Source organism: Chroicocephalus ridibundus, chromosome 5 (assembly GCF_963924245.1).
Source record: "Chroicocephalus ridibundus chromosome 5, bChrRid1.1, whole genome shotgun sequence".
Lineage (NCBI taxonomy): Eukaryota > Metazoa > Chordata > Aves > Charadriiformes > Laridae > Chroicocephalus > Chroicocephalus ridibundus.
Window position 1 is genome coordinate 6127223 of NC_086288.1, and position 14498 is coordinate 6141720.

Sequence of the window (14498 nt, forward strand, 5' to 3'; positions counted from 1 at the left end):
AAATAGTTATTTCATTCCAAATTGGCAATGAAGGGGAGGTAGTGTCAAAAGTTGTGGCTGAAGAGGAAGATCAGAAAGCCTTTAGTGCCAATATACCCAAATATGATGTTTTCTCATGTAATCTAAATATAATATCTAAAATAGAATTGTTCCATATTATGGAACATATTATGCTTTGCGCTCACAGGAATTACTGCAGCGCGTTGTAGGAGAGGTAGCTGAGCTGAGTTACAGCCCTTTGTAAGGGAAGAGACGGGATTCCCTCCCAGCAGCAGCTCCCGAGAAGCTCCGCTTCGTCCTAGAAAACAATTTGGATGCTGTTTTGCATGTTTCTGGGAGGAAAATTTTGAGGCTGAAATTCTACTGAGGCTGAGTTCTACTGCTTATTTCCCCGACGACGCAGTTGGACCAGTTCTTCACAAATAAAACTTTCTTCGAGCTAAACCACGAAATTAAAAGATTCCTTTTTTTTTTTTTTTTTTTTTTCCTCCCACCAAGTTTTAGGTCGAACGAACAGATAAGCTCCAGCATTTCTGAGGGGAAACGTGAAGTCAGGGGGAGGGACAGGCCGCTTCCATTGCGGAATATGTGGATTTCTACAGGCGTTAGTGTATTTTCCGTAGGGCGAGCGGCCCGAAGCTGTTGGCGAATGTATGGAAGTTCCCTGGGATGTAAATAAGGAAACTCTGAATCAGTTCTTCCCTCTGAACGCCCCGTCTCCCAGCTGCCCTTCTGCATAAGGTCAGGTCTCGGAGGGGGCAGGAGCGAGCCAAAGCCAGCGGCATGTGATCTTTGGGTTTTTTTGTTTTTTTTTTTTAATTTTATTTTCCTCCCCCCCACTTCAGAGCTTTTCATTGCAGGCAGAGATCGGGCACTTTGATAAGGTCTTTGATACACTCAATCACAAGATCTTGGCTTTACGCGCCTCTGGTGGGGACGGGCAGAGTCGCTTCGGAATATCGGTCTTGATTCAGACGTTACGGCGCTTGGAGGATTCCAAAGGAAAATTGCTGTATTTCCCTAAGAAGGTCTACAGTCTCTCATTGCATTTGTTATCGTGAGTCCTTAAAAAAGGTTTTAAAAAAAAAAATTAAAAAATTAAAAATTAGAAATATCAGTCAAGTTTTGTCCTGAAGGGAGAAATTGTATATTGTTGGGTTTTTTTTTCCCCCCCAAAAACAGGAATATAGCAAAATCAATAGGAATGCATACCCAGCACGACACTTCGTTAGCTATACACTATATATATTAGTTAGCTATACACTATATATACACTTCGTTAGCTATACACTATATATACTATATATAGTTTTTCTTGGGTTACGAAAAAAGAGTGCCACGTCAAGCGGAGTCTGACGACTCCGTGAATCTTCTACCAGATAAAAGGTTCGGAATGATTCAGTTGGTGTTCGGCCAGCTCGAAGGGCAAAATTGACTCGCGTGAGCTAATCTTTTCTGACCGAAAACCAAACGCGGCCTGCTGCTTCGGGCCTGCCTTGTTGAAGAAATCAGGGCTCTCCTGGATTGCCTATATGATGCCAAAAAACTTTGTCAAACGGGGAGTCAAACTTTGGTACCGAGTTCATGTTTGAAATAACAGCAGCGTTAAAAAAAAAACAAACCAAAACAACCCACAACCAAACTTATTTTTAATGTGTTGGAACGAAGCCATCTCAAGATGACAAAAGTCCAGGGTTTGTCGCATTCGCTAGACATTAGCCCCCCTCTCTACTTGGATATTTAATTACCTTCGTAATTGCACTTGTTGGAAGCGTAGGATCCATTTTTGCTTCGCAGCGCGGGAGATGCGGTTGTATTTCAGACTACCTGGCACAGGCTGCTCAGTCTGCCTATTTTAGGCACTTAAATTGGGACAAAGTGGTTTTAGGAAGTATCCCTTTTCCTCGTTATTATTACTTGATGCCACAGGGAGACTGCGTGACCCGCTGGAACTAGCGGAGAAGCTTTTATACGGGTGGAACAAGATGAAACGGGTTCTTCTCTGCTGCTCGGAGCCGAATGGTTTGAAACTTAGGCCCGGGATTACAGGAGTTTTGGTTTACGGGCCGTGTTCAGCTGGGAATTAGGGGGAAACAAGGGGTGTTTAATATGGTGACCAATATGCAAACAATAAATGTCAGGGTTAATGAAGAGAAGGGGTTTGCGTGGTTTAGGTGTGCTTCAAGTGTAACTCCCCGGCTAAATTAGTGTGAGGAGGGAAGTTACCCGTGCTGGGTATGATGCCATTTGCCCGAATCCAAAAAAAAAAAAAACCAAAACCCATCCAACCCCAGACTCCAAAATGAAGCCTGGTTTCTTTCCACAACGGGCAAAATTAAAAAGTCTTCACTTACTACTTCGGTATCCGTTTTACCTTTCTTGTACGAGCACGGTCTTTACGATGAGTCTGTTTGGCAGAACTGGCACTGAATTCGGAACTGCCGCGTTTCGCTAACACCCATTTCATTTGCATCTGTTTTTGGTCCATCGCAGAGGAGCGCCAAATCAAATTTTTTTTTTTTCGGTATATGGTACCAGTTAAGTTTGAACCAGTGGGCAATGGGTTAGTGGTGTTTAGGTGAGTAAAGCTGTTTGCTTCTTTAGTGCCGGTGGTGTTAGTGCGTTCCTTTTATTAGGAAAAAGTCCCTTTGACAATAAGACAAGGGGTAGAAGGGGATGAAAAATTAACGAGTGATTACAATTATCTGTCAACGGTCTGCCATAAGCTTCACTTACAGGCCAGATTTTTGTTAGGGCTGGTTGTTACTCGGCTAGATGTGCTTGGAATGGCATCCTCATTTTTTCTAGAGGTGCTCTAGCATTATTACCTCTCTATTTAGGAACATCATTAGCCATGGAAACTTGCCATGGAAACCATTTCAATGCCTGCCAAGTTCTAAAGTTGTTACTAGCACCTCAAAATCTCCAAGTATGGTGTCCGGCGGATCCAGAAATACTTTTCCTTCCTTTAATGTTATTTAATTCCTCTGCTGAAAATCTAGGTTCCGTCTTGGTATTTAAGGGACTTCGGTAAATGTGTGTTGTGCAGGAGAACTAAGCGTGATCCTGTGGTTCATTTGAATGTATCCTGAATCCGTGTTTTTTCAGGAAATGGCTGAATGAGACTTTCACTCAAATTCCAGCACGGGAAACTTTCCTATTAAACAATAGGCTTATCATTTTCTGTTTTCAGAGTAGTCAGTCTTAGTAAAGTAGGAAAGACTTCACAAAGTCTTAATAAAAGGCATGACAATTTTTCTAGTTTTTAGGATTACCTAGACTGCGGTAAAAGCTTTAATTCTTTGAACCCGAATCCTTTGGGTTTTGGTTTGGGTTTTTTTTTTTTTGTTGCGCGGGGGTTGTGCGTGTGCGTGGGTTTTCTTAGGTTTTGTTTTGGTTCGTTCGTTCGTTCTTTTTAAAAAAAAAAAAATCCAGGCTGTGTTTTCCAGGCACTTTTGAGATTCTGTTTTTATGGATTCACGCTGATGAGTATAAATCTGACATGCACGCGTTGTTTCCAAGCTGGGATTTGTACTGAAATGTTCGGGATGTGAATAGCCCAGTGGGACGTCGGGGATTACACGTGCCTGAAGTTCAGCGAGTACTCAAGTGCTCTCCTGGATTAGAACCCTGTCACTGCCGTTACTTTATATTTTAAAATCAGGATGAATTAAAAAAAAAAACCCTATCGTTTCGAGTGCTGTATTTGTGAGGAACACGCAGCTGGGCAAAAGACTTTTATTCTCTCCTTTTTCATGGAGAACTACGCAGTTTTGCCTCAGTTCTCACAAATCCTTCATTGACGCAGGAGAAGTCAGCTGGCAGCCAGTCCAGTATGTCAAATGAATGAATGGAGTGGGAGGACTCCCACGGACGTCTGCGGCCGCTAAGGATCAGAAAGGGTTTATAGAAGACATTTGCTTTTTGGCTCAAGTAAGGGTCGATTTTTACAGTAGTTTTCTCTCCCTCTGTTGCTGCTGTATTTGCTAATATTGGCCCAAACTCAGCAACGCAGTTAGGCGTGGATTTAAATCCATCCTTTAGCAAAAAACTTTAACGTGTTTAATTTGAGGTCGATTGCACCTAAAGATGTGGTAAAAATGAAGCGTATAGTGAAGCGTTTTGCCAGACATAGCCCTTTGTCTTCTTTATTCTTCCCCTGGTTAAAAACCAAGCAAAACCACGTTCCGGTGGAAAGAAGAGAGTGGCTGGTGTCCTGCGAGCTCTGGAATTGCAAGGAGGAGTTTGCAAAAGGCGTCGAAATATAACAAGCAGCATAAAATGAAAGTCATCCCTGAAAAATAATTGGGAATTTTCCCATCGCCATCAAAAGGTAGAATAGTTGAAGCCTGGCTTTTCCATTAGCGAAAATCAGAAGGGTCCTTAAGGATGTAATAGCTTTTCAGTTGCGTCTGTCCGGAGCGATCTTGTAGCGGGATCTGGTATTCCGATGAAGCTGTTAGCCAGGCACAGTCTTCTCTCCTTACGTTACTCAGAAATACGCGTTTGTTTGGGCAGTGTATGTAACAGCAATAAGAAACTTTCTAAATATGAAACGCAGCTTTCTGAGAACGGTCTTTGATATAAAACCACTACAAAACTGTCGTATGCAAATATTAAAATGACCGGAAGAAGTCTTTCAATTCAACCGATATTAAAAAATACGTTGGAATTGTAACACATTTGTTATTTTGTGATATGCCTAAATCATAATGCAGTCCTGAACCTATTTTTATTTCCTTAGCTTTTTTTTTTTTTTGCAGCGGGCTCTTTCCATCTTCCTCCAGTTCATACCAACGAAATTCATTTCTCAAGGGCGCTCTGAGTCTTGACTGTCGGTACGCACTCCGTCTCCTTTGGGCTGCAGCCTCTCTGTCCAACCTAAGACAGCTTTTACCGCTATGTATCGCAAACACAAACTATATTAGCCTTCCCACCTGCTCCGGCGCTGGATAATTTCGGCTCCTACGCATCCCTGAGTAGATCTAAGGAGAGAATATTCATTCTGGGGAACACGGGACGCGGTGAAGGGGTCACTTCTGAATCCAGTCAACTCTATCACAGGTTTCTCCGTCAGGCCATCGTTTTCTGGGTTTAAATACGTGCAAACTAGTTTGGATTTGAAATCACTGAATGTTTTACTCCTGGGTCATAAGCTTTCATGGCACGAAAGCTTTTTCTGTTCTTGTAGCCATTTCACCATCTTGATGTTACGCCATACTTGTCATGACATTACAGTGGGGGCATCTCCGGCCCCAGTTCCAGCTCGATGCCGGTAAAAGTGGTGCCGACCTCCCCATCTCCTTCATGACGTTCTGTGATTAGTTGGCCTAAATACTCAAAGCGCCTTAAATTATTCAAGTGCGTAATGTGTACTTAAAGGAATATTTTTATTTTTCTGATTTGTAACCGTCACCATCCACATAGAGAGAGAGACCCCTGAGATAATAATTAATCGCTAGGTGCAATTAGCTACATCTTGGTAGAGAATACGTAAGTTGCTAGGGATCTCTTGTCTCTGAAAGCTGGTCTGCCTCCTCACGCTTCACCATTCCTATGATTCAGCTTCTCATTTCTTAAATAAATAAATAAATAAGTTTATTGTAAGGTCAGTTGTGTCTTTTTCCTGGAGAAGAAGATGCGTTAGATGATGCGAAAGAGACGTTGGTTTAGTTAAGACGGCTCTCTCGGACTTGTGGGCTTTTTCGGTTCAACCGTTTATTAACGAATTCCAGACAGCCGAAGGTACGTCGCAGGACGGATTAGATCTGAAATGTCTGTACGTGCTTGAACGGGAAAAGCTGCGTGATAGACATACTTTTGGGAAATTGAAATAAGAAAACCGGGAACGTTGTTCATCCAGGAGTTTAGATACTGAAATTTCTTTAAGATCTGCGATTTTATCTTCCTTCCTGTCTTCCAGTAAACCGATGGGAGGAAAACTTAACATTTTTATAAGCAAAGGAAGTGGCTTTGAAAGTAAAGCACTGTTGCATTTCTTTTCTTTCAGAAGGTGAATGTTATTTCACTAAAGGCTGGGAAAATATGTTTCCATTACAGCTGTTATTATCTCGTTTTACTCATTTGCCAGTATTCGATTACGGAGCCTGTGCCATATGAAGTGAAAGATTTAGCCGAGGTTCAGGCACGCGTATCAGAGCTGCAGGCTGAGACTCTGCTGTGGTAGTTTAATTAAAAAAAAAAAAAAAAAAAAAAAAAGATATAAAAATCCTTTGCCTCCTTGCAGGCATCGCTGCATCTTAGGCTTGGAGTTGGCAATATCAGTGCGGTTGCGTGGTGATGCCCTTTGGAGATCGGTGGCACTTTCAAGTCACTAAAAACAATAATTCAGGCTACAAAAAAAGTTGAGACACTGAAAAATTAGCTTGCGAGGTTTACAGAAGCTCTTCCGCCAGGAAGAAGCGTTCCTTTTGAAGTCCCGCCTTACGCATTTGAATGACGGGATGGAAAAAGCTACAATACGTACGCGAGAAATGAGTTGGGGAATGGTAGCACCTCGTCTGTGCCGCTTTTAGACTTGCGCCCAATTGAACGATGGCTGGTTTGAACAGATGGTTTCTGAAATCGGAGCATAACCAAGCCAACTGGGACAAAATGTAGTGGTTATCTCAAGGGTGGGAGCATAAATCGACGCTCTAGAAGGTATGGCTTAATAAAAACGTAATGGAATGTGTTTACGTAGCTGTCATTTTCCCCCCTGCGTCTTTTGAGTACTGAAAAACATCAAGAAGCCGTGAGAACCTGAGTTGACATGGTGCGGCTTTCCTTCTGCAGTGAGCTGAATTTTCAAAGCCAGGTATCACCTGAATATATTGTCACCATGAGCCACCCGTCAACTAAGAGCTTTTTAATGAAGAAGAGTTAACAAGCCGTCGGCGTTCTACTCATTACGGAAACAGCCCGTTGGACAAACTCTGCCTCGCAACTCTGGAGTTTGGAAAGGGCGTTAACGCTGTCAGATAACCTGGAGAACCCCGACAAATTCTGTGCTAATGCTGATTTTAGGTGCAACAATAATTCAATTTAACGTGAGAGTTTTAATAACTGCCAATGCTTTTGAGATTCTTGATTTCTATAAAGCATACAAGTGACTAGCAGGTTTTGCTCACCTCCCGATCAGCGTCAGCCCCTTCCAAACTGAAACCTGAATACGTTTCCTCCACCAAATCAGAGCAGTATGTCCCAGAGTCAGCACTTCAAATTTAAGTTTTAAAGGGTTATTAGTATTCAGATACACGCTTTAATACACATACAACCCAGAAATGTTAAATTAAGGTGCAGAACTACTCTTTGGTTACCGTGCCAAGGCCAGCCTGCAGGAATACTTTTACTATAGACGTGATTTCAAACAAGTATTGGGATGCTTTTGGGTAATGTTGCTGTGAAAGCCGGTTCTTGAAAACTGAAGCCTCCTACTCCCCCAGTCTTTCCTTCTTAAGCGTGAAGCTGGTTTTCAGCAGGAAACCTGAATACGTGGAGAAATTCCTGTGGGTTCGGTACAGCGTATGACTCCAACGCTACGCGTTTCGATTTGTTTTTGCACATCTCTCTGAAATCCCTGTAAGAAAGAGGCGTGTGCCGTGTGCCCGAAGTGATGTGGTACGCTCCGAGCCAGGGAAGGCAACCAGAGGGAGGACAGAGGAACCAAAGAAGGGAAGGTTTCTGACTGTTTGAATAAAATATTAATTTCCATACCTCATTTAATTACCAAAATTCCCCGAGCTGTATGTTTCGAACACAGGCAAAATTCTGGCATTGCAATTAGCAGGAAAGAAGCTGAATCCACACCCTCTCAGTCATTTTTTTTTTTTTTTTTTTTTTTTAAATCATATATTCACTCGATTGGTCTTGTGTTTTCTTACACAATTTCCCAAGACAAGATACTTATAAAGAACACGTTTGCGTTCTGCTGCGTGTGCGCTTAAGGTTCTAGAGATTTTTTTCGCCTTGTAGTTTATTTGCTCACAGCACTCTGAAAATTCGCGTTTCTGGCTGAAATTATTGATCCGTAGTCAAAAGCTAAAGAAGAAAAGTTAAGCTAAGAGATAGGAGCTTTTAAGAAGCTTAAATAACACCAACTGTTTTTACACACGATCTGCATACATATGTAAAACTCCTTAAAAAAAAAAAGTCTCAGGGACGTGTGCGTAGGAAGAGATGACGTGATACATATCGGACGGTGCAAAGGATTCTGGCTCCGTGTTTTCATCTTCTCTCTTGTAAAGAAAGTCTCTTCTAATGACGGTTTCTTGGCAGTTTGTCTTCACCAGTCGATAAACTAGTGAAGACCAACGCGCCGGCTTCTGTGCCACTGAAACGCGTCAGGAATTCAACTAAAAATCTACGTGTACGGGAACAAAATATTTCACGAGATGACGGAGTCAATCGGAAAAGCCCACAGATGAAAAGGCGGCGTTTCCTAGCATGGTAAGGCTACGGAAAACTGCCGCTGTTGACCACTGGGACAGCTTTGTTAAAATGGATTTGAAATTGGGACGTGCTAAAGTGAGTAAATTGTTGAGACAGTAGAACTGACAAAAATGCTTTATGAAGACCTTGAAAAAACGGGGGAAAGGAGAAACTACTGATGACCTTCTGAAAAATCAGAATTGCCGGACAAAACCAGGAAAGAAAATACAGATATGAGCGCTCTTGACTTGTAAAACATAGGGTTGAATCTTTTGAGTATTTCAAGGGAGCGCTCGCTGCTGCTTGTACGGGAATTTGTGTATGAAGCAGCTCAGTTGCTGATTTGTGTCCTTTTATTTGGGTGTTCAAGTTGGATTTAATGGAGAGCATTGTGCAAGTCTGTGAGAAACTATTTTGGAAAAGGAGAGGCCGGGGTTCGAAGAGATGGGTACAATTATATTAATCTAATATGAGGTGAGTTTATATCCAGTGCCTAATTTGTCTCTAATATGACATTAGTGCACATTACAGTGAGAAAATTCATAAAAACCTGAAGATCCCGTAGGCTACGATTTTCAAAGGCACCTAAAGAAAGCATCAAGATCTCTTCGTGTTTCACTGGGATTTTAGCAGTTTTGCGCCTCTTTTAGTCACGATGAAGCCCTGTCGTTTCAGAGTGAGAATGTCCACAACGAGAGACGCCTCTGGAATAAAAGTGCCTGTAAGAGGGAGTTAATCTTGAAGAATTAACTCATAATAACTCTTCACGTAGACAAGAAGTTCGTATGCCGCACTCTGATCGATGTTCAGCTGTACGGGATGTGTCTTGAGGGTGATGTGCGTTGCAGTGATTTAATCTTGGGATAACAAAAGTATGAATCGGGGAAATGAGAATCTATTTTGGAAGCCCTGCTTTTGCGTCTTCTTAGCCAGAAATTAATGGGATACAGTCGGATGGTCTTAGCTACGGTCAGAGCTTCCAGCAGTAATTGAGACTTTAACATTTTTAGCCTTTCGCGTTGCTCTGCGGGAAAGAAAAACACGGGATGATTGATTCATCCCTAATAAAACAGGAGTTGTGGATGTTCATTTGTTGCATCATTCTTGCGTAACCTTTTAAAAGTATAAAAACAGATGACTGCGGTTTTGGCGCCGTAAATTATTGTAGAAGTAGTAAAGCATGGGAGAAACGGGGAAAACGCAAGTAAAACGTGTGCCCTATCGAGAACAAAGATGCTTTTCCCATTAATTTCAAGAGTGTCTTGTTCTTGGTTAATGTTTTTACCCTGCCAGGTAATTTTTCAAGGACATTCAAACATTAAAATATAATTTTGTGTCTTTACGCGCGGATACGCGTCAGAGGAGAGACGGGGCACCACTGATAGCTCTCATTCGAAGGAAAAAAATGATCTTTTTCAAGTCACCATCGGAATCCGCTCCTGTGTCAAGGCTCGTCCAAACGCTCGCCTGGCCGAAGCCTTGGAGCTCCTCAAGTGTTCTGTCAACGGGAATTCCTGCGCTACCTTCCCCGTCTCCCCGCGGCCTCTTTAGAAAGATGCTCTGTTTTCTTAACAGTAAAAGATGTGGAAAATGCGCGTGCCGTTTGCCGAAGGGAATTTGAAAGGCAATATTTCTGTCTTGGCATGGAAGCGCGGTCGTAAGAAGAATCGTTTTGATGACACCCATCTGTTGCGGATTAAAATAGGTTGGAAACGGGGATTGTGAAGGGAGTTAGTCCAGCGTGATAAGTAGGGTGACCGAAATAAACGCTTCGCGATGGATTGGGTGACTGAAATAAATTGCTTTATCCGTCAGGATTAATAAACTGAAAGGTGGGAGGCTTTTTAGGATATTCTTACAATGGGGAAGAAGGGTTTTTACCCTGTGTTTCGGACAGGGAGGTGAAATTAGATGAGAAACACGCTCAATCAGAGGTGTTCCAACGGAAGGCCGAGTGCTTGTCTGACGGCGTGCGCGTCCTCCTGCGCCTCTCCAATCCTATCCCCCCGCAAAAAAGGTTTTAGAGTTACGCATCTGCTTTTTTGCAGTTCACTCCTGCCCTCTTTATTTATTTTAAGTGTGAAAATTGTTAGTGTCTCTCTGTGCGTCCCCACCTGCTTGTCCTGTTTTAATCATCAAATCTGTCGCGCGACTTTGGTTTTTCCTCCCGCGGTCGCGTTAGCCGCCGATTTACCTGCGTGTAGGTTCACGCGTGGGCGAGCGTCAAACTGCGCGCCGCTTTCCAATAGCCAGCGTAATTTCACGTTGTATTCGTAGGTAAAGGCAAGAGGGCTGACGCGTTCCACGCTGCCTTGCTTGGCAGTCCCTCCCGCAACCGAGCTGAAAAACGAGATTTGATTTTACTTTTTAACCTGTAAATGCTAAGGGGGCTTTAAATGGGAAGGTATGAATGCAGGGGGTTGGGGAGTGAGCGTGTTTACAGCCTTATCCTGGATTTGGATGTTCAGGCTTGAGTACTTCATCCGCTTTGTTTTATGGTTAGCTACGCTTCGGGGCTGCCCAGTTTGGGGGGAATTGTTTAGGGGTTTTTTTTTTCCCCTTTTAACGTGCCCTGCTTCTGTGTCACAGGTGGCAAAATAAAGCCATAGGGCTTTTTTTGGCTCTGGGAATGGTGTTTTTTCTCCAGTGCGTGGGTATGAACGTGCACTGTAGTCACGTAACTTCTTATGCCAAACGCAAATCCAAAGCCAACGTGTGTTTTCTTAAGTAGCGTAGCCGAAAACAGGATCGGTCAATGATTTTTCCAGAGTTTAAGCGTGTGCGTGTATATGCATATACATATGTACGTGTGTGTATATATATGTATACATACACGTATATAAACCCCCTAGAAATCTATAGCCAGCAAGTTGATGCCTATTTTTTGCCTCGTTGCTAATATCAGTTACTATCATTTCTGTGGTTTTTTTTTTTTTAATTTTATTTTTCTTTTTTTGCTTTGGTTCTGGCTAAATTTTGAACTTCAGCCACTGCTTTGCTCAGTCCGACAGGTCTGCGGTTCTTCTGGGCCCGAAGTATGCGTATGCTAATTAATGCAGATATAACGCCAAGTCAGTTTTCTTCGTGCTTTTATTCTCCTGCGGCGTGAAATGCGGAACCCTTTCCCTGGCGATGAAATTGGGCTCTCTTTTAAGCGGGAGCTAACGGCAGATTTTTGTTCTTTTCTATCTTTTCACAGTCCGACAGCAATGCAAGCTTTCTCCGAGCTGCCCGAGCTGGCAATCTGGACAAAGTAGTGGAATACCTGAAAAGCGGAATCGACATTAACACATGTAATCAGGTAAGATATTTGAAGGGTAGAAGTTTGCCAGAGCGAGTTGCGAGAAACCCCCCTCAAAGCCGTTTTTTTTCCAGGCTGGCAACTTCACACGGATGTTTTGATTCGCCTCAAAACATCGCTACGTTTTTAGTCTCGTTCTTCGGCGGCGTCTTTCTACGGGAAGCTGATAACGTCTATAAAATGGTGCTGCTTTTAGTAAAGCTTTGTGTAAGCCTTTTTGGGCTCCTCTTTCTTCCCGCCGTCCCGCGGGTAGGGATGTGTGGTAGTGAAGCATCTGTAATCGGAGATGAAGGTCTGTTTTGGTAGTCTAACGCTGGTGGTCCTGCTGTGGAAATCCCAGGTCTGATGGAAACAGTGAATGCTAAATATAGTTGTAGTCTTTGAAACATTACGGTTTTGCGAAATAAAAGAGAAGTTCTAGTTGAGGAAGTTGTTCTGTAGTATTCTTCGGATACGGGCGAACGATAGGATAAAATAATCCCGGGTATCAAGCTGAAGGTTCTCGGGTCGGTTTCTTTCTAGAAGACTCCGGTTTTAGGTGTCCTGAGGCATCTGTGTTCAACCCAGCCCACCTCGCTGCCGGTCCGCTTGGGTTGGTGTTGCTGGGACAGCGAGGTGGAAGGAGACCGGGAAGCTGAGGCCCACCCGTTGCCCAGTTTTCTTTCCCATTCTGAGTGTCTCTCGTTCTTTTATGGTCTGGAGAAGCGAGACTATGCCAACGCTCACATTTCTTTGCCCTGTTAGTTATTGCTGTTTATCGTCGCCGTTTATTAATTGTAGTGAGGCCTGCCCGTCTAATGGGTATTCCCCGCGTTAATGAGCGATGCCTTTCTCCCGAGGATGTGCGTTGCAAACGGGGGTTGAGGAACAATAGGTATTACAACAAACCCAGAGACGAGCAGTGAGATGCTGTGATTAATAAAGCCCACATCTTGCCAGCTGTGAGGTTGTGCGTTTGGTTTAGGCTTGTTGGTTTGGGTTTTTTTTTTATAAAGCTATTTTGAAGACCTCTTTTTCTGGCATCTCCGTAGGTGCTTACTTTAAAAGAAAGTTCTACGTTTCTTAATTGCAAACGTTTGACTGAAGGACAGCGTGGGGCGGCATCCCTGGCAGAGCCAAGGAAGAAGTTGAAAGCCACGTATGAAGATTGGTAGCCTTAGCTCACATGGGAAGACGTTCCTTGGAAGTTTTAAAGTGAGGTGTGCTGGAATAAATCAAAAAAGTTGAAGCTGGTAGAGACTAATTGTGTTTTTCAGGCAACAGTTGGCAAAGATGAACGCAGCAGTGCTTGAGTGGGTTTCAAAATTGAATTTCAAAACATTTGCCAGTCACCTAAAGAAGTTTCTTGTAAATGTCGGGTTTTTTCCTATTCTGCGTATTATGTTTAAGCCCTGTAGCATGGGGACATTTTTAGAGCCTGGGGTTTCTGTCATGCCTAGAGCAAGAGTTCCTTTCCAGGACACGTTCTCGTTCATACGATGGTAATAGCACGAACTTAAAAAAAGAAATTACGGGTCTAAATTTCTAACAGCCTTTTTACTCTTCTTTAATAAACCATCCTGGCCCTGTTTGCAACATGTTGATATAAGTTGCTCTAAAATAAAGAAATACGGTCTGTGTTTTCAGTTTTATGCTTAGTTTTCAGGGCTTGGTCTCGATTCCCTTGCTCATTAAATTAACGTGAATGCTGGGGGAATGGGATAGCAATTGAATAATTCATGCCGAAGAGAGCAGATATTAGCGAAATAAATGGCTGAATCTGCACATTATCTGTGGATTTAAATAATTTTTTTTTTTTATTCAGATCATTCAGTCAATATTTTAATAAACAAATTTTAGAACTAAAATACGATTTGCTTGCGTGCAATACCCTCTTAAAATTAGGTTTTTCAAATTTTTTTCTATTTTGTGGTGGAAAGTATCATCCTAAGTATCGCTAAATAACCTAAAGGCAGAAAAATGACGGAAAGTATTTGCTTTACTAAAGAATCATAGAATCATAGAATCATAGGGTTGGAAGGGACCTCTGGAGATCATCTAGTCCAACCCCCCTGCCAGAGCAGGGTCACCTAGAGCAGGTTACACAGGAACACGTCCAGGTGGGTTTTGAATGTCTCCAGAGTTGGAGACTCCACCACCTCTCTGGGCAGCCTGTTCCAGTGCTCTGCCACCCTCAGGGTAAAGAAGTTCCTCCTCATGTTTAGGTGGAACTTCCTATGTTCCAGTTTGTGCCCATTGCCTCTTGTCCTGTCCCCGGGCACCACTGAAAAGAGCCTGGCCCCATCGTCCTGACACCCACCCTTTAAGTATTTATAAGCGTTGATAAGGTCACCCCTCAGACGTCTTTTTTCCAGACTGAAGAGACCCAAATCCCTCAGCCTTTCCTCATAAGAGAGGTGTTCCAGTCCCCTAATCATCTTTGTAGCCCTCTGCTGCACCCTTTCCAGCAGTTCCCCGTCCCTCTTGAACCGGGGAGCCCAGAACTGGACACAGTACTCCAGGTGCGGCCTCACCAAGGCAGAGTAGAGGGGGAGGATGACCTCCCTTGACCTGCTGGCCACGCTCTTCTTGATGCACCCCAGGATGCTATTGGCCTTCTTGGCCACAAGGGCACATTGCTGACTCATGGTCATCCTGTTGTCCACCAGGACTCCCAGGTCTCTTTCCACAGAGCTGCTCTCCAGCAGGTCAGCACCCAACCTGTCCTGGTGCATGGGGTTGTTCCTCCCCAGGTGCAGCACCCTGTACTTGCCCTTGTTGAACTTCA

At 43.3% G+C, this 14498-nt stretch overlaps 1 protein-coding gene across 6 annotated transcripts in view; it reads left to right on the top strand.

Moving 5' to 3' along the window:
* ANK2 (ankyrin 2) overlaps positions 1-14498 on the top strand; it is a 244781-nt gene that overhangs the window by 78887 nt on the left and 151396 nt on the right. For all 6 annotated transcript variants that reach the window (XM_063337147.1, XM_063337148.1, XM_063337149.1 and 3 more), the window contains exon 2: positions 11630-11731. In XM_063337147.1, coding sequence (XP_063193217.1) covers positions 11630-11731 — 102 coding nt within the window. The remainder of the gene's footprint in view (positions 1-11629; positions 11732-14498) is intronic.